The 22,416-nt window shown below is 44.8% G+C and overlaps 2 protein-coding genes across 2 annotated transcripts; both read left to right on the forward strand.

Moving 5' to 3' along the window:
- Window positions 1–7,373: 7,373 nt before the first annotated feature.
- Window positions 7,374–10,221, forward strand: LOC120713357. The gene is made up of 5 exons (XM_039999339.1): window positions 7,374–7,484; window positions 8,045–8,701; window positions 8,797–8,946; window positions 9,475–9,694; window positions 10,003–10,221. Exons 1-5 carry the CDS (start codon window positions 7,374–7,376, stop codon window positions 10,005–10,007), a joined length of 1,143 nt encoding a protein of 380 aa, XP_039855273.1. The 3' UTR covers window positions 10,008–10,221.
- A 978-nt stretch (window positions 10,222–11,199) lies between these two features.
- LOC120713358 lies at window positions 11,200–12,129 on the forward strand. The gene has a single exon (XM_039999340.1). The coding sequence runs from the start codon at window positions 11,200–11,202 to the stop codon at window positions 12,127–12,129; it is 930 nt and encodes a 309-aa protein (XP_039855274.1).
- Window positions 12,130–22,416: the final 10,287 nt, after the last annotated feature.

The raw sequence follows: 22,416 nt of genomic DNA on the forward strand, positions 1-22,416 counted from the left end.
GGAATTTGATGTATGCTCTTCTCTACCATGACCACGGTTCACTAAGGATCAGCACATGCAGAAGACAGTGCTTCTTGGGGAGATCAGGGGAACAGAGAGCAAAGGGGCACACTTGGCTTGGGCCTATAGACTAGCTAGCACTGTGTACAGTCAACCCCAGAGATGATAGTGTGGTCTATTTGTTCAAAAGCAGCTCCATGTTCGAGGTAGACTTGGAGAAGCAAAAGTTAGTGAAGTCCCATTTGTTTTTCTTCCCAAATGTTGGATAACCCCTCACATCTCATCATGTCTGGCCATAGACGCCGTCGTGACATAGTCCACCGACATCCGGGTTTCAAATCATGCTTCAAAACAGGGCTAGAAAGATTCTCCGATATGTCAAGGTCTCATGCATTTGTGCAAGACAGAACCCACACAAGATCATTCAGATAAGATGCAGTTTCATTGAACATAGAGGAATGATCTTCTTGCCTATCCTATTGAAGTTAGTGGGTAATGCAATTGGGAAGTTAGTCCAAGAAGTGGGGAAAAGCCTTGAGAACCCGAAAGAATGGTGTCGCCTTTTACGTGATGAAGCCTATCTTGAGAGTTTCACCGGGTACAACATAAAAATAGTCAAGACCAACCATCAAGCACAATCTATCATTGATGATTGGGAAGCCACCAGAAGACCGGAGCCAAATTTCAGAGTGGTGTTCCTTGGGGAGTTGAGTGAGATAGATATCAATTCTCTACAATAGATATTTGTCGAGCTTGATGTTCAGTGCCTCATGCTTTATTCCTCTGCAAATTCTTCTACTATTATGGATGCTATGGGGTCAGAGGAGTCAGAGTTGGATGACGAGTACGTGTGGCTTGTTGAGCTAGGAAATACTAACTGATAAAAACTGCACCAATGGTACTCATGTTTTTACTTAGCATTTCCTCACCCTATGGTGTGATGAAGCCTTTTTGTTGCCGCGAAATCATTAGGAAACAAATGCTAAGTGTGTGACCGGTCTATGTTGTTCCTTTGTAGCGAAAATGGCCTCTCATGCCATATTTCAATATAATGTTTTGGCGATTGATGACACACGCAACACTTGAACTAATGTGTTTGCTTAGATGATATACTCAGGCTTTTAGGTTCAAGTGATGACAAAGAGAAGAGAGGCGAAGCTAGGCCCGAAGGGCCGCCCCTACGGGGGTTCCGCAAAGCAAATTACACAAGTTAAAGGGGATGGCTCTCAAAAGGTTTGGGTTCCTAAGACTTAGGCACCAAACAAGTGCAACGGGGGATTTGGATGCTTAGCTTACAAGTTAAAGTGAAGGTTCAAGCCAAAACAAGCTAAGCTCACAACCTGGACATTTGTTGCCCAAGTCCCCCATAAGGTAATGGTAGCTAGATTTCAATTCAAGCATCATGTAGCTCCATTGCTTTTGTTAGGATGTTTGCTTGTTTTGCATCTCCTAGTGTCATATATGGTGGGTTGCTTGTGCCATGACTCTAACCCATGAGCAACCTACATGGTTTAACAAGTGTGTAGAAAGCTACACAAGGTTACCTTCCATGGTACATGTACTTCATGAGGTATGTATTTCATATGTGTACCATGAACACAAACTATAGGGTAAACTTCCCAATTGTGTCAAAATCAATGTGCATACATTTTCTTGGTGATTCAAACACTAAATGCACACATTTAGGGGGAGTTCACTCTATGGTTTGTGATTTTGAGACTAACATGTTTGCTAGCTTATCTTTTGTAGTCTCACGTGAAGTTAACACTCTAAGAGAATGTTTCTCACAATCAATGTGAACAAACAACTCTATAAGAGTGGTTAGATAAATTGTGCCTTCATGCATGTTGAGCCATGCTTTATTGAACTTAAATGCTCATATCTAAGTTCATAGGCTATGTGCTCATACACTTGCTCAACCTTGGTGTACCAAGTACTCTTCCTTCAAAGACTTTCAATTTGGTACATACAAGGTAAACTAAGTTGTTCCCCCGGAGGTATGCTAGGTTCTAAACTCATTCAATTGGTATAATTGTCAATTTCTTATCCTTTTTTTTTGGAGCTACCTCCGTGCATGATATGATCTAAGCTTTCTAGTTATAACATCTAGTTGTGCACTTGATTTTCACATTATCACTTTATGCACATACTTGTGGAAAGCTTAGCTCATGTCATGCTAGTTTCGTGATTTTGTGATCCACCATAGTAAATTCTCAATTGGTATCTTCATTGATATCATACAATTGGATCATGAGTCATGGAGCTAACTCCCTAGGATACTAATCTTCTTTTGAGCTATATTATTTTGCAAGACCTTTTAGAAGCAAGACCTTTTGAGTGATTTGATTCCAAAGAGAGATAAATGTGGATCAAAGTAAGGTATTTTCTCAAGGAGAGGAAGCATATCCCAAAGGGGGAGAAACACCTAAGTGAATCAAGTCATGAGGGAGAATCAAAGGGGGAATCAAGATTTTAGAGGGAGGCCAAGCCATCATTATATGGTGGTAAGCATCCAAGCCTCGGGGAATTTGGAGGCTTGACAAGGTTTGGGATGCATAAGTAGGGATGCATCATGCAAAGATGAAATAAAGCCAAGTTGTGGATTAAAGATTAGTAACCCAAATTCCCCTCCCCTACATATGAGGTAATGAGCAAGGTAAAAGGATAATCTCAAATTTCATTTGATATCCTTCATGCATCATTGTAGCTCAATGCCTCTCTAGGAATGCATAATCTCATCTTTACAATTGGTATTTAGAATTGGTATCTTTTATTTGATATGCTTTCCTAGAAATTTCATATGGTAGGTTGTTTTGGTACTAACTTCTTATCTAGTGCAATCTACATGGGCGAAAAACCGTTGCTTCTCCATGACACATATTGTCGAAAGAAAATACCAAAGTCTACAATCGGTATCAATCCTATTTTTGGTATTCATTTGGTGTCATGTTATTTAAGTTATAGAGTTTGATCCCCATTATGTGAATTACAAGTGCATACATTTGATTAAGTGATTCAAACACTAATGCACACATTTAGGGGGAGCTAACTCTATAGCTTGTGTTTTTGTGACTAACATGCTTTACAAGTGCTATTTGTTGTAGTCACACTCCTTTTTGTCCATATGGTAATACACTCAATCCCTCGATATCAAGATAATACACATTGCAATTAACCTTACATTTGGTATCAATGGATCAAGAAAGATTGGACAAGGGAAGAAGACCAAGCCATAACTCCCAAAAAGTTAAAGAGATAAATGAAATAGGGAGGCATGGCTAGTCACCTAAAGCTATCTCCATGAATTCAATTTCTTTTGAACACTACCCCTACAAGTCACAATTGGTATTACAATGGATGTCAAGATAGGAGGTGCCACAAGCTTTGAAAAAGGGGGAGCTTGTTCAAACAATGGGAGATATGCCTAATCTAGTTGGTATAACACTCTATCACTAGTGAATTTCTTTTGCTACTAATAATTCTTGTTGCTAGTGGTTATGAAGCTTTTAGGTGTTTGATGACAAAGGGGGAGAAATGTACCCTAAAAGCAAGCAAGTGATGCCATTAGCAAGGGGGAGGAATGGAAAATGCAATGCAAAAGGATGCATGGTGATAGGGGGAGGTACTTAGTCAATGTGGGGGAGAAGTGCAATTTGATGATCCCATGGACTAAGGTACAAATTTTTCATTGCTCATATAGTTCAAACCACACACAAGCCTTTGTTCTACAATTCTTTCTACAATTGGTATCAAGGGCTCTTTAAAATGAGCATTGAAATGTCATCCAAGCAAGCTAAGTAGTTTCCAACTTTTCAAATTTGTATCAATTTCATATTCTTGCAATTTATCTTGCTTGTTTTGGTTGTGTTGTCATCAATCACCAAAAAGGGGGAGATTGTAGCGAAAATGGCCTCTCATGCCATATTTCAATATAATGTTTTGGCGATTGATGACACACGCAACACTTGAACTAATGTGTTTGCTTAGATGATATACTCAGGCTTTTAGGTTCAAGTGATGACAAAGAGAAGAGAGGCGAAGCTAGGCCCGAAGGGCCGCCCCTACGGGGGTTCCGCTACCCGGTTAGCGGACGGGGGTCGAGGGGGAGCCGCCCCTCGCGGGTCTCAGGGCAGCGCCCTGAAACCTAAAAGAAATCAAGTCACCGGTTGAACCGACGCCAAGCAAATTACACACGTCGGTGCATTGACTTGAGCACGTCTGGGAGTTTTAGTATCACCGGTTAAACCGACGTAAGGCAAAATGTACTCATCGGTGCAATGACAGAGATGGCCTGCGGGCTAGGGTTTGGCACCGGATGAACCGACGATAGCAAGTTTGAATACGTCGGTGCAATGGCAGAAGCAGTCCAAGAAAAATGCATACATCGGATGAACCGATGATGCACCGGTTAATAGCGTCGGTGCAGTTGTCCAGAGAGTTTGTTTTTCAAGGATCAGAGGACAGTTGCACTCACCGGTTAAACCGACGCTAATATTACATACACCGGTCGATTGCGTCGGTTGATTGCCCGTACACGTAACGGCTAGTTTTCAGTGGGCAGTTTAGTATCACCGGTTAAACCGACGATGGCGATTTGGGGAGCATCGGATTAACCGGCGTTAAGCGTTTTTCTGGCAGCTTTTCTCCAACGGCTATATTTGCTTGTGCTGCCTATATATACCCCCAAGGCCGGGTCATTTGAGAGTGCTGGAGTTCAAAGAAGTATACTAGAGCTAAAGATCATCTCCAACCACCATAGAGCTTCATTGTACATCATATAGGCTTAAGCACACTTGTTAGAGTGCTTAGTGCTTTATTAGGGATTAGTTCTTGCGAGAGCTCCCTTGAGAGAAGTCTTGCTGCGGCAAGCAAACACTTGTACTCGTCGTGTGACCCTCCGACTTGGTGTGGAGTGGCAACGACACTTTGTGCGGGGAAGGAGGCCCCTACTTGGTGTTAAAGCTCCAAGATAGTGAAGACGGTGCCGTGGTGACGCTTCGAGATAGACGGTGGCGGTGACCTCGTCTTTGTGACTTGGTGTCACTTAGCCTTTGCTTGTCGGGAGCCTTGGAGGCGTGGCAAGACGGTGATCAAGCGAAGAGACTCGGTATCACACTTGTTCTTTGTGAGCAAGTGGCCGTGGACGTAGGGAGGGACTTTGGTGTCCTAACCGAACCACGTTAAATCGTGTGTCTTGGTGTCTTCACGGGAGTTTGCATATCCTCTCCCTTACCGCTTTACTTACCGCATTACGTTTCCGCATTTACTCTTTCTTGCTTACCTTTACTTTCCTAGTTAGTTTGATTAGGATTGGCTATAGGTTGCAAGTCTTTTGGGGTAAGTAGAGGGTAGCATAGATAAACCTTAGTCATAACTAGCATATGTAGGACGTGTTAGGTTTATCTTATGCAATTAGATTGAGCCCTAGGATAGAAAAGCGATTAGCGACCCTATTCACCCCCTCCCCCTCTAGGGTCGGACACCCCGGTGATCCTTTCATCCTTACGAACAGATGCTTTTGCTTTATATCATCCAAAGGCTATCTGGGTTTTCAAGTACCAAGCTGAGGAAGTGATTTTCATTTTGCATCTATAGGAAACTGAATTTATGATAATTAGTTTTCCTTCTATGAAACAAGTACAATCTACACACACATTCACTCGATAGCATTTCTTCAAACAACAATTTGGTTTAATTGTTGAGGAAGGGAAAAATCCTACGCACTATTGGGGGAATTGTTTGCTGGATAACCTACCACTAATGAGCAAGTACCGTGTGCATCCTTTACCGTCGAACTAATTGTATGCCAATAAATATTTGACTTGCAGGAATGAGGAAAATTTACATAAGCATCATTTAGAATTTCCCAATTAAGTTAGTAAATATTTTCAAAACTTTGTGTTAGGAGGCTAGAAATAAAGAATAGAAGACGAAGTCAAAATTCTACAAATTTTGTAGGTGAACAGTGCATTCAAATTTAGTAGAACCCAAAATGAGATATTGTGCTCAAGTAAAAGGAGTAGGCATCAAAGCATCTAGGTAGGAATTTGGTCAGGTGTTATTAACTTGTACTAAAATTTGAAATTTCTATTGACACTCAAAATTGGCACAGTTAAGGTTTGCTGGACAGTCTGGGCGGACCGGTCAGATCTATCATGGAAACTGGTCAGACTGGTCAAGATAGTTTTGTCAAATTGGCCATTGGACTTTACCATTGCGTAGATCTCGTCGAGGCAATCAAAATGCATATACAGAACGTCTAATTTGGACTCCGAATGAGGAAGTTATGCCTCTCGGAAGATCTGCACCCTGTTTCTGACCAGTCCAGGGCGGTCAGACCGGTTCGTAGACTGGTTAGACCAGTCCGAAATGTTAAATCCGAGTTAGGAGTTGTATTTTGACATGGGATTTGTAAAAGGTTTCGACTCCTAATAGGTACAGACCACCCCACCATATAAATATAAAGGGTTACGGCCGATTGATACACACCCAATCGAATCTATCAACTTTGCATCTACTTTTTACCTCTCCAAACTCTAATTCTCTTCCAACCTCGACATGTTGTTCGTCTACTGATTTCCACAACCAGAGATGGCGTCTTAATGCTTGCTGGTCAACGTAGGGCACGTCCGGCGATGTTCACACCCGGATGGGGTCCCTCCCAGGTGAGAGCTTCGACAGCCTTTGCTAGTTTGCTCGTAAACTAGTCGCTCTTCGTCACGTAAGCACATTAGTTATTCTTTGCTGGTTTGATCGTAAACCTCGCCGTCTTTCACCATGTAAGTGTGATAGTCATCCCTCGAGACGACTGATTCCGACAGAAACCCTAGAAAGCGGTCTGACCGGTTTGCTCAACCGGTCTGACCGGTCTACGCAGCCTCGCTGCTCTTTGGTTCGTTTGCAACTCGCATGTTCATGTGCTCTCGTGTGTTGGCCAAAACCTCCGTCAACAATGTCATCCTAGGATATTGAATATATTTTTGATATTTTTTTTGAGGGAAATATATTTTTGATCTCATCAAGCTTAGTGACTCTAGTTCGCACAATGAATTATAAAATTCACATCTAACAAGCAAAAGGCAATGAAATTCAATTTGTTTGGAATTCACAGCATCAATGCAACGCTAAGATGATTAAAATACTCATGCCCATGAGTCATGAACCTCAAGCTTGTGGTATCTTTTACACTACTAGAAGACCGGAGTGATCCAGAGTACCTGCTCCACCTGAAGAAGGGGCCTCCTACCACGTCAGGGATTGCACCTCCTTTTGCTTGCCATGTCTGATCGGTCTCAAACGCCAAACAAGTAGTGCATTAAAGATGAAAGAGGAAATCAGTTCGCCTAAAAAAAGAGAGGAAATCGAATGATTGCATGGAGCAGCAGAGTATGGATGTTTATAGCCATCTGTTCTACTTCTCTAAATGTTCTTCTGTCTTCTTGATTCCAATACAAATGTGGATACTGAGGGTTGAAATTGGGAGGGTATTGTGGTGGTGGATAATTCATAGGGTATTGAGTTGGAAGGAAATGGTGCTGCTGCTGACTAATTTGATTTTGTGGCTCACCATTTCTGATTGCAGAATTCAAGAGATTTGACAAAGAAGAGGAAGTGTTCTCCATGACTACAATACGAGAGCAATAGATTTGTATGCTCATGTATATGGTCTCTGTGTATATATATAGCACTTTGGTCTAGATGAGCCAACGGTAAAATTCTTGTGACCGTTGAATGTAGTTGTTGGCTGCATGCAGGGAGATAGAGTCAGGTTTCAACTGCCTACTGTTGCTACAGTAGATATATGTTTTTTTACTCTTTGGGCACCGGTGAATGTAGATGCCTCGCTTCCTATTTTCTAGGCATCACTTTGAGTTAGCTTCACTAGCTGCAGTAGGTGGAGTGATGCCCAAACCTTCTCTCTCATGTTTGGGCATCACTCTAGGCACAACACTGTGGAGGGCCTAATAGGCCAAGACAGAATTACAGAAGCAGCTCGTGGTAAAGCAATCCTTCAGACTAGACGACAAAATGTTCAACCTTGCAGAAACACCAAGGCAAGATGGTCGAAACATTGGAAATCAGAATCGATTTTGTTGACAGCCTGATTCATCATCTCGATAATTGGATTGATTTTGCTGTGTCGTCACGGGCAAAGAACCTAACTTTGGATCTGAAGCCCCCGAAATTTCGGGAGCGTAACGACCACTATGTGTTTCCTTTCAAACTTTTAGACGACGGAAGTGTAACACGTCTGCAGCATATGCAGCTTAGCTTTGTATTTCTGAAACTACCTTCTCAATTCAGTGGTTTTCCAAATCTAAGAAATCTTTACATACAAGTGGTACAGGCCAGCAGAAAGGATCTTGAACATGTCCTGTCCCACTGTTGTAAACTTGAGTGGCTACGGATAGACAGATGCAATCTCAACGATGAACTAACGGTGGATGGTCTGTTACCCCATCTCCTCTACTTGTATGTTGAGCACTGCAAATTAACAAGGATAAAATTCCATGCTGTGAATCTAGCCACCTTCAAATACGAAGGAGAGTTTATACCAATCGACCTCAGCTACTCTTCCAAGCTGCAAAATGCATATTTTAGGTTGAACGAGGCAGTTTTTCGGAAAGTTCTCATATCACTTCTGAAGGGCCTTCCGAATGTACAATGTCTGACTTTGCGTATTGGGTGGCAACATCTTGAGGTAGTCTCCTGGAAGATCCATATGGTTACCATTTGACATATCTAACATACTTTTCTTGTGCAGTAATTTTTTTTTTGTGTTTTCGTTTTTTTCAGAAGCAATGGTTGTGGGATAACCCATTGAAGTTTCATCATCTCAGGCACTTGCAGTTATTCATGTTTTCACATTTCGAACATGTTGACAAGATTCTTTATTTAATATCATTTCTGAGAGCCACGCCATTCATTGAGAAGCTGGAGGTCCATGTAAGTGGCATATGCTACATTCCAATGTTTAATACGATGTCTTTTTTGCCTTTGTTTTACTGGAGTCCTGCTTTCACATACATCGAACTGCTTAAAGTGTCACATGTTGTCCTCTTTCCAGTTTATCCTATACCCTAAAGATTACATAATTTTTTTTATATATTGGGTTGCATATACCTACTAGTTCAATCCAAATGCTTATATTCCGAGTGGGACAAAATCGTTTGGGATAGGCTCGCCCTAGCATCTGAGTGAATGTTCCCTTGGGGAACCATTCCATCCTACCGCTACTCAACCAAACACCATTAGGAGTGGAGCTGCTCGAACTCATTCCCTCTCATCGCCAACCGAATGATATCTTATACACGCAACATCATCATCATCATCATGCAAATGTTTTTAACAGCCTGCTAACTATTAGTAGAATAATATGTCATAACAATTGTTCAAACATCATAGGCTAAAAATACTCAGACATTGCTGATTGTCAGTGAGACACGAGTAACACTATTCTGTTGATGCCTGCAGTACACTGGCTTCGCCTTATGGTTGGCCGATGTAGGCCCTCGCCGACAGGACTTTGGGCAATGTAAATACCTTTATTTGAAGGACATGTGGATCACTGGATTCAAAGCAGCAAGGGGGCAACTCGAGTTTCTTTTGCACGTCGTGGAAAATGCGCCTGCGCTGGAGGCCATAACCGTAGATACCAAACAACGGCATTGTACGGACTTTTCGCCATATATAGACAGGGGACCACCCTTTGAGGAGGCAAGGAGGATCGCCAAAGCTTCCTTGAGTACAACATCACTCCCGCAGAATGCCAGGCTCCGTGTGATTTAAATTCAGTTAGAAAGCTGGACCGGCAGGGAAATCTTTCTTCAGTTTTCCAAAGCTGCAGCTCGTCCTTTGCAAAGTATAAATTCTGTAATGGGCATGCATATACTTAGGTTCACTATGTAAAAAGGCGACAGTGGGCAATGAGTTGGATTTTCAGGTCTAGTGTTACGAGATGGTGACAGAGACTTGTACTCTTAAACAGTTCCATTTCCTTGTACTAGCAGGGAAACAGTTCTATAGTATAAACTTTAGATGCCGTATTGCAAAACTAATTGCGGAACGCCGGGACTAAACTGCGAGACGAATCTAATGTGGGTAATTAATATACTGCGAGACAAATCTAATGTGGGACCAAACAGGCCCGGCCCTAAATGATATTCTGAAGTAATGTTTAGCTTATTGCTAGAGTACATGAATTTCAGTATTTGTTTCGAACTGTTTGATGTGCCATAAGTCATCGACTTGTCCAGTATAAAGTGATTGCCCAGAGGGTTCAAGATTCCTACGGTGACTCAGACAGGTCCCTTGAATTTTAGAACCCACCCCCCCCCCCCCCCCCCGGCTCACCATGGAAGCAACAACCATAAACGGCCATGAAACATTACAGACCCCTCCTAAATGATTCATAACTTAAATATAAGATATATTACAGTAACATCTAAGATGATACTATGGAGTTACAGATACTATCCATGTCAACTTTTTTATTAGGATTGTTTGTTGGAGTTTTTTTTTATATAAGAAGACACGAAAAGGTGAAATTGACATGCTCCCGTTCTAGTTTGATTAGGATTGTTTGTTGGAGTTTTTTTTTTTGTACATGCTTAAGTTCTCATCTGTTTGATGAACGGCCACGCCTAGCGAGTAGCGACTCTTGCCTACATGCACTTTATTTCCATTCTAAAAACGTGCGTTCACACATGTTTAATATGGATGCGTCCAACAGCGAAGCCAAGTTATTTTAGGACGGCGGTCGCCAAACCGTAATCCAACAGCATTGTCATTGGCTGGCAACGCTTAATTAAGAAAAGATCCTTGTGTCACATGCCATCCAAGCAGCTAGCCTCTCCTCTGTGAATCATCAGATGATCTCCTGGCTTTGCCGTTTACACAATTGGAGCATCTGCTCCTTGTTTATACGTAGTACGGATGATGCTAAGAGCTAGCGTGATTTTTATAGGCAGCAAAGACAGATGGACACAATGGGATCTGCTGGCTCTCTAGGCCTGCGTCTCGTCGCCGTCTCGCTCCATGCGTGAAGAGGCCAGCGTCCCAATCTCAAATCCAGTTTGATATGAAACCGCCCTGCCGTCGTGGGAGCTGCAAGATCGCGCGCGCCCTGCTGCAGCCGTGCTCCACGGCCGCCGCCGGTGCCGGAATCCGATCTCATCATCAAGCGGCGGCTCGGAGGCAATGCAGGCCAGCGTCGCGGTCGCCGAGGCGCTCGAGGCCGGAAGCCTCACGCCCCTGCCCGTCGCTGGTGGCGCCGACTTCGCGGCCGCTGCCCTCGCCGTGGCCATCGCCGCGGTCGCCGCCGCGGCGTCGTTCGTGCTCATCTCCTTCGAGGCCCGCGCGGGGCAGGGCCGCCTGCGCCGCGTCCTCGACCTCGGACCGTCGCCCCGGGGCCCCCGACTGCTGCTCGCCTTCTTCGCGGGGCTCATGGCCGCCGCCGAGGCGCTCCGCCTCCCTTTCTTCCGGGGCGCCGTGCTCCCGCCGCGCCGCCACGTCATGCCGTGCCTCGCGTACCCGCTCGTCGCGCACGGAATCGCCGAGCCGGGGATGCTCGCCTGCGTGCTCCTGCTGCTGCGCGCGTCCGTCGGCGCGGCGCGGCTGCCGGCGGCCGCCATCGCCGTGCCGTTCGCCTGCCTGCCTTTCCTCACCGCGCACGTGCTCGTCCTCGCCACGCCGGCCACCGTCGTCGCGTACCCGGGCCAGCTCGCGCACGCCGCGGACGGCGCCGGGCACTGCGCGTACCCGGCGTACGCCGCCACGCTGCTCCTGGCGCTCGTCGCGCTTTACATGCCGCTCCTCGCCACCGCGTGCTGGGACGTGGCCGCCGTCGCCATCAACCGGCGGCTGCGCGCGAGGGCGTACGCGCTCGTCACGTTCGCCGTCCTTCCGCTGCCCGTGCAGGTGCTGGCGCTCGGGCTGACCTCCGTGTGGGACATGCACCAGTACACGTCCCCGACGATCGGCCTCATTGGGTTCCTCGCGGTGGCGGTGGCCGCCGAGACCACCATTGTCGTCCTCGTGATGCTGCCGCTTCACGACGCGCTTGTCCTTGTCGACGAGCCACCGGTGGTGACGGCCGGCAACGAGGACGCCCGTGACGTCACCAGATGACAAGGGCGCAATTGCTGTGACCTATCTCCGGCTAGCTCCATACATGTTCACGAGTCAGGGCTCTCTAGCAGGGATTTGTAGAGAAGCTGTAATATAATAGGGTTATTTTGTGACGTACTTTTATGTATGTAAATATCAATTGTACATTTTGGTAGTCTGCAATAAGAGATAATTAAAAAGTAGTATTTGCTATATGCATGCCTGGTGCCTGCTGCTTGTTTGGATATTCATGCGTTGACATATTTTCATGAGTTTGAGTTTATCCTCTGTCATAAAAAGTTAATCTACCAATTATCTAACCAAATTATTAAAATTATATAGTTTGTGTTTATCTTCTATCATAAAAAGTGTAATAAAATTGAAATAAAATCTACTTGGAGCTGCCCAAACATTTTTGTTCTTACATCCAAACATTACATATCCAATAGATTTTTGATAGAATACCAATCGCACCAAATTTTTAGGAACATTTATTTCTCTAAGTGGAACATTTTATTTTATAACTGGGAATATTTTTTCTTAGCTAGAACTTTGCAAATCCGACTGAAAGGATTGGGTGCTCTAGCCTAAGAGGAGGGGGGTGAATTAGACACTCTAAAAAACTTAGACCTATGGCTCCAACTAGTTTGCACAAAATTTAAACTAAAACAAGCTATCTAGATGTGCAACTAAGGTTATTCTAGTGTGAAACCCCTATCCTAAAAGAGTTTAGCAACCTATAGCCTTCCCAATCAAGAAAATACTCTATGAAAGTAAAGGCATACAAATTGCTAGTAAAAAATGCGGAAGATTAAAGAGCGGGATAGGAGATAGCAAACTCTTGACGCGGGTGTTTATCCCGTGGTTCGGTTAGCCACAAAGGCACACCTACATCCACGTTGTTGTAGCACTCACTAAGAGTATTGCTACTCGGCCACCAAGTCTCTTCCGTGAACACAATCACGGTCACCTTGGCCCCGGGTTCCACTAAGGAGCTTCTCCACAAAGGATGGGGGTCTCCACGTCCCCCGCACAAAGATGTCGTCGCCGCTCAACACCAAGTCGGAGGGTCGATGACGTTGCCGGCGAGCTTCACAGCTCCAAGGGGCCGGCGCACCAAGCTCTTCTTTTGGTTCACTAAAGAACCACAGCACAAAGGCTCAAGGCCTTGCAATCTCACTCACTAAGAGCTAATCTAGCACTCACACTTTACAAGGCTAGTGATAAAAGCTAAGGATATGATCAATGGGCTCTTGTATGGCTTGGAGATGATCTTGGGTGTGTGTGTGACTTCTAGCAACTCCATCAAACTTCAAATGGCCAGGGGATGCCATATATATAGGCCTCCATGTCATGGAGCCGTTGCTCCAACGGTTAGCAGAAATCTGCGTACCATCGGATGAACCGATGCCTCTGGCTAGGGTAGCGTCGGTTCATCCAGTCACTCTAAGACCCGAAGTAGCCGTTGAACTCCTGACAACTGACACAGTGACCACCGGTTGGACCGATGCTTAGCCGTCGGTTAAACCGGTCACTCATAGCACTCAACTAGCCGTTGGCCCTCTTCTCTTCTGCTGACGTCATTACACCGATGGTATGCACCGATGCTTAACCGGTTCAACCGGTGCTGAAGACTTGGCTCCTGCGCGCTTGACATCGTCTCTGGAACATGGTACGTTGAATGCACCGATGCCTATCTTGAAGCCGTCGGTTCAACCGGTGCTTCACTTGATCTTCACATGATCTCCAGAGGCGCACAGACTTGTGCCAATAGCCAGGCCGTCGGATCATCTGACAATCATCGGATGCACCGATGCCTATAGCATCGGTTCTTCCGGTGCTACTGTTTTCAGTAGAACTCGTCCAATTTAGCGTTTCTTTGAGTTTTTTCTTCGTGTTTTGCTTTGCATGGCCGATCTAGAAATGTTCACTTAACAATACCATTAGTCCCATTGATTGCGTTGTCATTCGATCACCAAAATCACTCGAAATGACATAAATGGTGCCAGTTTCGTTAGACCGACATATTTTTTTCACAAGAAATCTGTATTTTTTATCAACTTTAGTGGCGACAAAAGTTCTCATGAACATTTTGTTCGTTCAGTTGGAACATTTTGTTTTATTGCTAAAACATTTATTGTTAGACTGGAGCACTGCAAATCCTAAGTAGTTTTGTTAGAAAATCAGTCGCCCCTGATTTTGATGGGCATTCATTTCTCTACCTAGAACACTCTATTTGATTACCAGCACATCTTTTTCTGATTCGAAATTTCAAACAAATCTGATGATTTTTTACTAAGAACTGTCATCAACATATAAACAGCGTTTCCCATGAATAATTAAAGAGTGTACATAAAAGTTAGTGTTTGTATTTTAGAATTGAACAGAGTGCCCCCAACACGTTTTAAGATAAAAGAATCTCTTAAAAGGCAAATAAATTCTGTAAACATTTTTTTTTTCTAAAGTGAGGTCAATTTTTTTGTCAAGTTACTTGGCTGAAATGAATGTCCTTATTTACGAAGCCGTGTTTCGGAATGTGCCAGTGGCGGATCCGGGGGGTGCCCCCCCCCCCCCCCCGAAGCGCCCCTAGGTTTTGGACGCCATGGATTGTAGAAAGGGGGGCTGGAATGTGTTTCTAGAGGTTGAAGACGATTTCTCCGCGACTTGGGCCGCGGCTGGAGATGTTGGCCCAGGCGCTCAGCAGCAATCAAAATCCCAATGCCTACCGGCCCAAGCCCAACTTGTATTTTTCTCAATTTTCGTTGGGCCAACGGCCAACACGGCCTTACTCCTCTAGTCCTCCACAACCATGCCCTGCGGCCGGCGGCTGGCACCTGGGCGCGACGCCGCGACAGCAGACGGGATCAAGTGCGGCGGCCGGCAGGACTGCGGGAGCAGGCGCAGCCGAGCGCGGCGCGCGGCCGGGAGCGTGCTGCGGGCGCAGCGGGCGTCCGGCAGTGGCGCGTGCATGATGGGCAATGGCTGGCAGGCGGCGCCACGGCAGGTGGTTGTGGGGGCGGGCTACGCGGCGGCGTGACGGCCGGCGGATGCCTGGGCACGCAGACAGCTGCTTGCTGGGCCGCGAGCAACAGAGCAAGGCACAAGGAAGGCAGGCAGCAACAGCAAGGACCAAGGAGCATTGAGCAATCCGAGGTTTGGATTCTGTACCACCGAGCACCTTTGTAGAAGTAAATTGCAATTTATTTTACTCAATTACTTAGCTTGCTTTTTTACTTTTGCTTGAAGTATCGTATATTCATACTATGCATAGATTAGTAGTGCAAATTGTGGGATGTCGAAAAGAATATTATTGGGTTATTTCCAAGCAGCAGTAGTACTCCTATGTCTATCATAAAGACATTTGTGTAGCAAAATGGAAGATGATTGGATGAACCACTTGATGATATACTACTCGGAGAAGGAGATATTTAGAAGCATTAGCAATAACAAAATTATATTTTTCGGTTAGTTCAGCCCCCTTATTTATGAGGAGATATATATTTATATCGGTTAGTTCAGCCCCCCCTGTTCTAATTCCTGGATCCGCCCCTGGAATGTGCAGAGTTTGACAATACTACACCAGAAAGAGCTTGTTGATGTAATGTTGTGTTTGACTGTCCATTCATGTGCCATTGTTTTTACATTTATCATCGTCCTTGTAACAATTATTACCGAGTTGCAAGAGATTTGACTATAACTCAGCCCTACAAGCCAACAAAGGGGTAATTCACCTCCACAAAGGCCAAGGTCGCCATATCAGTTTAGCAAGCATACCAAACACAAACTTTCTAGAATATGCTTAGCTCATGCAGGCAAACCAAACAACAACATATAGCATTGTGCAAGACAGGCTTGAGCTAGCCTGCGCTAGGTCTAAGCCTGGCTAGTCCTAAACCAAGTAACGCATATTGTCCATGCCATTCAATAAAAATGTGCTTATACACAATGGACTGATGCGAGTCTTTTTGGTTGATACATCTACTGCACGAGCATAGTATTATTTCAGCTTATCCATCAAATTTCTCTAGAATGAAGTTCATAAATTCGATGACACCATTAGGTATTCATCAGAAAATAATGTACAGTGCACACAACTCTATCCATCCAAATAAATATTGTAGAAAATCCACAAATCCACGGATCTGCGCAGGCATGGTACATTCAATGAATGAACCAAGAAAAAAAATGGCAGACACGTACCCCCATCTCATGCTGATCTGAGGAAGAAATTCGCGATAGGACCGTTCTGAGATGGGGAATAAAGCTGAAGTGTCGAAATGGAGGAGGCTGCCATTTATGGGCCCTTGCTAATGCGAGACGAAATATCATAAACATCACAAATCTTACTCTATTTGTAGTGTACGGTTGCACATTATTAATAAACCAGCACATTCGTTGGCACTGGTTGATATGTTTTTTAAAATACGTTACATATTCAAACATAGGCATAAAAAAAAAGCTCATCTTGGAGGAAAATACCACTTTATTCAATGTTGATCATCAGGAAACTCTAGTGTGTACAAAAAATTAACTGACCCTAACGATGATTGATCTCAAATGAAATTGGAAATGACACTTTTCTAGTGCAAAATAATCGAGATAGTTGTTCTGATGAAACAGAAAATGCGATGGTTATGAGGATAGATCTGGTAGATCCCATTCAGAGGTGGAAACACCCCAAGAAGATCTTCACGAGATGGCAGTCCTGAGGTGATGGCTCTTGCACGCGTCGTCCTTGCAGTCGCAGACCACCCCCAGCCTCTCCAGGTCGTGCGCCTGCGCGGCCTGCTCCTTGACGTCGACGGGGTTGTTGAGGACGGCGATGTCGCACCGGACGGCGAGGCAGTCGTACGTCCCTGAGGTACTCCGACCGCTCCAGCTCGTCCCGCCTGATGAACTGGCAGCAGCCCAGGGCCTTGCGGGCCTTCTTGCTGAAGGTGGTCGCGTAGATCTTGGTGTACGCCCGGCTCGCCGGCTTGTCGCTGTGACACACTAGGGAGAACCGGAACTCGACCAGAACGTCTCAAGGTTTTTATAGAGAGATACGCACATTTGACGGCGAGAGGAGAGAGGTTGCTGCATGCACATGCGATCGTAACTGCTGCATGCGACGCCGCCTGGTTGGGCTCCACGCGTCCGAGATAATTTGCATGCGCCCGCTGCAACGACTTGCCCGCACGAGGCTGTTGAGCCGGAAAGAGCCGCCCAGGTCGCTGACCGAGCCTGCATGGCCCCGTCCGGACAGAAAACATATCCATCTTCCAGAAGTTTTTTTTAACATATTTTTCAGTATTTGAGGTTCGTGCAATCATCTACAACCAATGGATCTACCCACAAACCCTAACCCTCCCATGCCTCCTTCCGCCCCCGTGCCCCGCCGCCACCCATGGCTGCTGCTGTGCCCCGCGCGCCACCCCGAAGTCCCACCGCCGCCGCGCCCTGGAGGTGCCGTCGCCGCCTCCGGCCTCCGCCGCACCTTGGCCCCCACGTGCCGCATCCGGCCGCCGCCGCGCCCTAGAGGTCCCGCCGCCGCCGCTGGCCTCCGCCGCACCTTGGCCCCCGCGTGCTGCATCCGGCCGCCGCCGCGCCTTGGAGGTCCCTCCGCCGCCGCCTCCGGCCTCCGCCGCACCTTGGCCCCCGCATGCCGCATCCTGCCGCAGCCGTGCCTCAAGCCGACGCGCGCCGCCGCCTCTAGCCACCGTGCGCCTCCGCCTGGGCCCGCGCGCCGCAACTTGCGCCACGCTGCCTCGCCGGAGAAGAAGATGGTTCGTCGCGTTTAACATTTCGAATTCAACATTTCAACATTGCATGATTCCAATTTCAACATTTGTTTATATAGTTTTCAACATTTTGCTGTCAAATGTTGAACCTATTTAAAAAAATTGTTGAGTTAATCCTATCAAAATGTTGGACATATTTGCAGCAGCTAATTGGGCCGAATGAGCTTTAAAGATGAATAGCTTCTCCACATTCCACAAGATGTATAGGAGCCCCCCCCCCCCCCCCCGCGTCCGGAGCGGTCAAATTGCAATGATTTTTCAGAACCGGGTTCAGTTACATTGTGAAAGTGATCGGGTGCTCTAGCCTAAGAGGGGGAGGGGGTGAATTAGGCACTAAAAAAACTTAGACCTATGGCTCCAACTAGTTTGCACAAAACTTAAACTAAAACATGTTATCTAGATGTGCAACTAGGTTGTTCTACTGTGAAACCCCTATCCCAAAAGAGTTTAGCAACCTATAGCCTTTCCTATCAAGAAACTACTCTATGAAAGTAAAGGCATACAAAATACTAGTATGAAATGCCTGGTGCCTGCTGCTTGTTTGGATATTCATGCGTTGACATATTTTCATGAGTTTGAGTTTATCCTCTGTCATAAAAAGTTAATCTACCAATTATCTAACCAAATTATTAAAATTATATAGTTTGTGTTTATCTTCTATCATAAAAAGTGTAATAAAATTGAAATAAAATCTACTTGGAGCTGCCCAAACATTTTTGTTCTTACATCCAAACATTACATATCCAATAGATTTTTGATAGAATACCAATCGCACCAAATTTTTAGGAACATTTATTTCTCTAAGTGGAACATTTTATTTTATAACTGGGAATATTTTTTCTTAGCTAGAACTTTGCAAATCCGACTGAAAGGATTGGGTGCTCTAGCCTAAGAGGAGGGGGGTGAATTAGACACTCTAAAAAACTTAGACCTATGGCTCCAACTAGTTTGCACAAAATTTAAACTAAAACAAGCTATCTAGATGTGCAACTAAGGTTATTCTAGTGTGAAACCCCTATCCTAAAAGAGTTTAGCAACCTATAGCCTTCCCAATCAAGAAAATACTCTATGAAAGTAAAGGCATACAAATTGCTAGTAAAAAATGCGGAAGATTAAAGAGCGGGATAGGAGATAGCAAACTCTTGACGCGGGTGTTTATCCCGTGGTTCGGTTAGCCACAAAGGCACACCTACATCCACGTTGTTGTAGCACTCACTAAGAGTATAGCTACTCGGCCACCAAGTCTCTTCCGTGAACACAATCACGGTCACCTTGGCCCCGAGTTCCACTAAAGAGCTTCTCCACAAAGGATGGGGGTCTCCACGTCCCCCGCACAAAGTGTCGTCGCCGCTCCACACCAAGTCGGAGGGTCGATGACGTTGCCGGTGAGCTTCACGCTCCAAGGTGCCGGCGCACCAAACTCTTGTTTTGGTTCACTAGAGAACCACAGCACAAAGGCGCTAAGCATTGCAAACTCACTCACTAAGAGCTAATCCTTTACACAACACTCTCAAAGTGTGCTAAGGGTTAAGGATATGATCTTGATGCTTTTGTATGGCTTGGAGATGTTCTTGGGTGTGTGTGGGATATTCAGCAACTCTAGCAATCTTCAAATGGCCGGGGTGAGGCGTATATATAGGCCACCAAGTCTTGTAGCCGTTGCTCCAACGGTCAGCTGAAATTCTGCGTATCACCGGAAGAACCGATGCCTCTGGCAGGGGTAGCGTCGGTTCTTCCGGTCACTCATAAACCGAAGTAGCCGTTGAAGTCCTGACAGCTGACACAGTGACCACCGGTTGAACCGATGCTTTGTACTGATGCATCACCGGTTCATCCGGTGTTTAAGAATCTTCTCCTGGGAGCTGACGTCATTGCACCGACGCAATACTCCGATGCACCGTCGGTTCAACCGGTGCTGAAGAAACTTCTCCTGGATATTTGACATCGTCTCTGGAACATCTTCTCTTTCTCTTTGTCATCACTTCAACCTAAAAGACTGAGAATGATCTTCTTAACAATCATATTAGTCCAAGTGTTGTGTTGTTATTCGATCACCAAAATCACTTGAAATGGCATAAAAGGTGCCATGTTCCTTACACGTTGCTAATCGCAACGTTACAAGAAGTTCCCGAATGCTATATATTTGGAGTATGTGAAAATGAATGGCAATGCAGTCTGCTTGAAAAATGTCAGGCTATAAACTGAATGGCAATAGCAATACGCTGCTTGAAATGGTTCTATAAACTAAAGAAAGCCTATTTGAAAAACGGCTATGCAAAATGAGTATGCAATTAGTTCTCACAGTGCCTGCAATTCTAAAAGCAACTCAAATTGAACTCCACCCTAACGGGATCACTGAAAGCAGCACGGGCAAGCGGGCAGGCGCCCCCGGTCCCCCGTCGGGAGCCAGGGGCCAGCCTCTATCTCATGATGAGATTCTCATCCATGCAGGGTACACCTTGGTTGTAGACTGCAGAAAGAATGTATATGCATGCGATCTATTTTAGTTAACATGCATCTTGGTTATCTGCATGGCCGGTATATTCGGTTCGGTGGCTCGGTAGTATGTGAACGTATTAGGTGCAAACTAATCTCTCCGTGCAAACTATGGAAACTTCAATCTGGATCATCAGATCAACATACAAGGGGCACGAGGGATCGGATAATTTTACAATTTGGACCCACCCTTGGATTGGGTAATCACACTTTTGCAAATTCCCCCTCCCACCACCCTGCGCCTCTACCCTTGGATGTTGATCCGATAGCCCAGATTGTGGGTAATCACACATTTACAAATCCCCACTCCCACCACCCTGTGCCCCTCCCCTTGGATGTTGATCCGATGGCCCAGATTGTAGTTTCCATAGTTTGCACCTAATATGTTCCCCGGTAGTATCCAGGACTCGTTGCTTGGTCTCTTTTTTATTAAGCGGCGAATAATTTGATTAGATCCATTTATTTTTCTATGCCATGATATTATCCTTTTTTTTTCTTTTGCACTGAGTCTCGATATCGAAATTGTTAAAGTGATCCATGCTGATCGTAAAGTAATATTTGCCACAAACATAATTTACAAATTCTCCTAACATTGTGGATCCTCCGAGTGAATAACCACCTACATACATATATAGAAAACTTGTATGAATCAAATAACAACCTGGACATGAATAAATATTGTGTGCATCAAAAGTGCCTAAGAAAATTAGTATACACGCATAATATGGTGTTTTCTCCATATGGATGGATTCATAAATAGAATATTTGGCCAATCTTAATGCAAGTTTCATAGAAGTTTCATCCTCATTAAATAGTATGCCACGTAAGCAAAATCAGTGACATGGTATGGATTTATGATGAAGAGAGAGGTTTTGGGGTTTACGGTGATGAAACTTACACTACTACAAAATAAGACATCACAAATGGGAATTCATCGCCGGTTCAAAACGAACCGGCGGAGATGGGTCATCACCGCCGGTTCCAGAGTAGGTGGCCGAAGTGGATGTTGGAACTGGCGGTGATGGTCCTCGTCACCGCCGGCGGATGAGTGCACCGCACATCCCCACCAGTTCGTGACACCAATAGGTGGTGATGTGCTTGTACAAACACACCCCCCTACCTTCTTCCCACTAGCTTTCTTCTTCAATCGAACGGCCACACTCCTCTCCTCCATTGTTGCAACCGATTTTTGCCAAAATCCTCATGGAAACTCCCCATTGTTCATGTATGCACTCCACCAACTTGTTCTAAGGTTGGTAACTATCAATCCATTGGATTTCTACCATTTTTCTTTGGATTATTCTTGCATTTTATGATGAATTGACCATGAGAGCCTTTTTTCACCATTTTACGACCATTCCTCATCCAAATTCATCATGGGGCTTCTCTTTTTTATTGTTTGAGTGCAACAACTAGGTGAGTGGCTAGCAAACCATTTGTTTCATACCCTTATCTTAGGATTCATCATGCATTTTGTGACGAGTTGATCATAGAGATTCTTTTCTTCATTCTATGACCATTTCTCATGAAAAGTCATCATGGAGGCCCATAAAATTTTGAGGGTTGAACTTCACGTACTTGACTCAAGATGAGGAACTAATTATTCATGATTAGATATATAGTTGTCAAAAATATGATGATCGTGATGTAAAGGCTCTTTCTTAATTTAGTGGGTATGTTTTTTTATTTAGAAGATAATAGTAGTGCATACTAGTCATTAAATTTAGCGTTTAGTTTAAATTATAATTCAAATTATTTTTAGAGGATACTAGCTATGAAGTTTAGCATTTTGTGTAAAATTATAATTTGAATTAATTAATTTAAATTCTAGAATTATCGGATTAAATTTTATGAATAATTAATTTTTCGAAATCGGATGACCTAGATCAATTAGCATTCTTAGAGGATGATATTCACGCCACAGTTGTCAAATTGAAAGTCTTTATGCAGAGATGATATTTTTGTTAATTAAAACTACTATACGTTTTGTCATGCTTAGATGGGTCGAGGATGGATGTATGGTATGAAGACT

The sequence above is a fragment of the Panicum virgatum genome, chromosome 6K, assembly GCF_016808335.1.
Source record: "Panicum virgatum strain AP13 chromosome 6K, P.virgatum_v5, whole genome shotgun sequence".
Lineage (NCBI taxonomy): Eukaryota > Viridiplantae > Streptophyta > Magnoliopsida > Poales > Poaceae > Panicum > Panicum virgatum.

Excerpts from the sequence above, each read along its gene's own strand:
- LOC120713357 (XM_039999339.1), top strand. The coding sequence starts at position 7,374 with ATGGAGCAGCAGAGTATGGATGTTTATAGCCATCTGTTCTACTTCTCT. Across the intron at positions 8,702-8,796 it reads TTGGGTGGCAACATCTTGAG|AAGCAATGGTTGTGGGATAA; the intron begins GTAGTCTCCTGG and ends CGTTTTTTTCAG. Across the intron at positions 8,947-9,474 it reads TTGAGAAGCTGGAGGTCCAT|TACACTGGCTTCGCCTTATG; the intron begins GTAAGTGGCATA and ends TGATGCCTGCAG.
- LOC120713358 (XM_039999340.1), top strand. The coding sequence starts at position 11,200 with ATGCAGGCCAGCGTCGCGGTCGCCGAGGCGCTCGAGGCCGGAAGCCTC.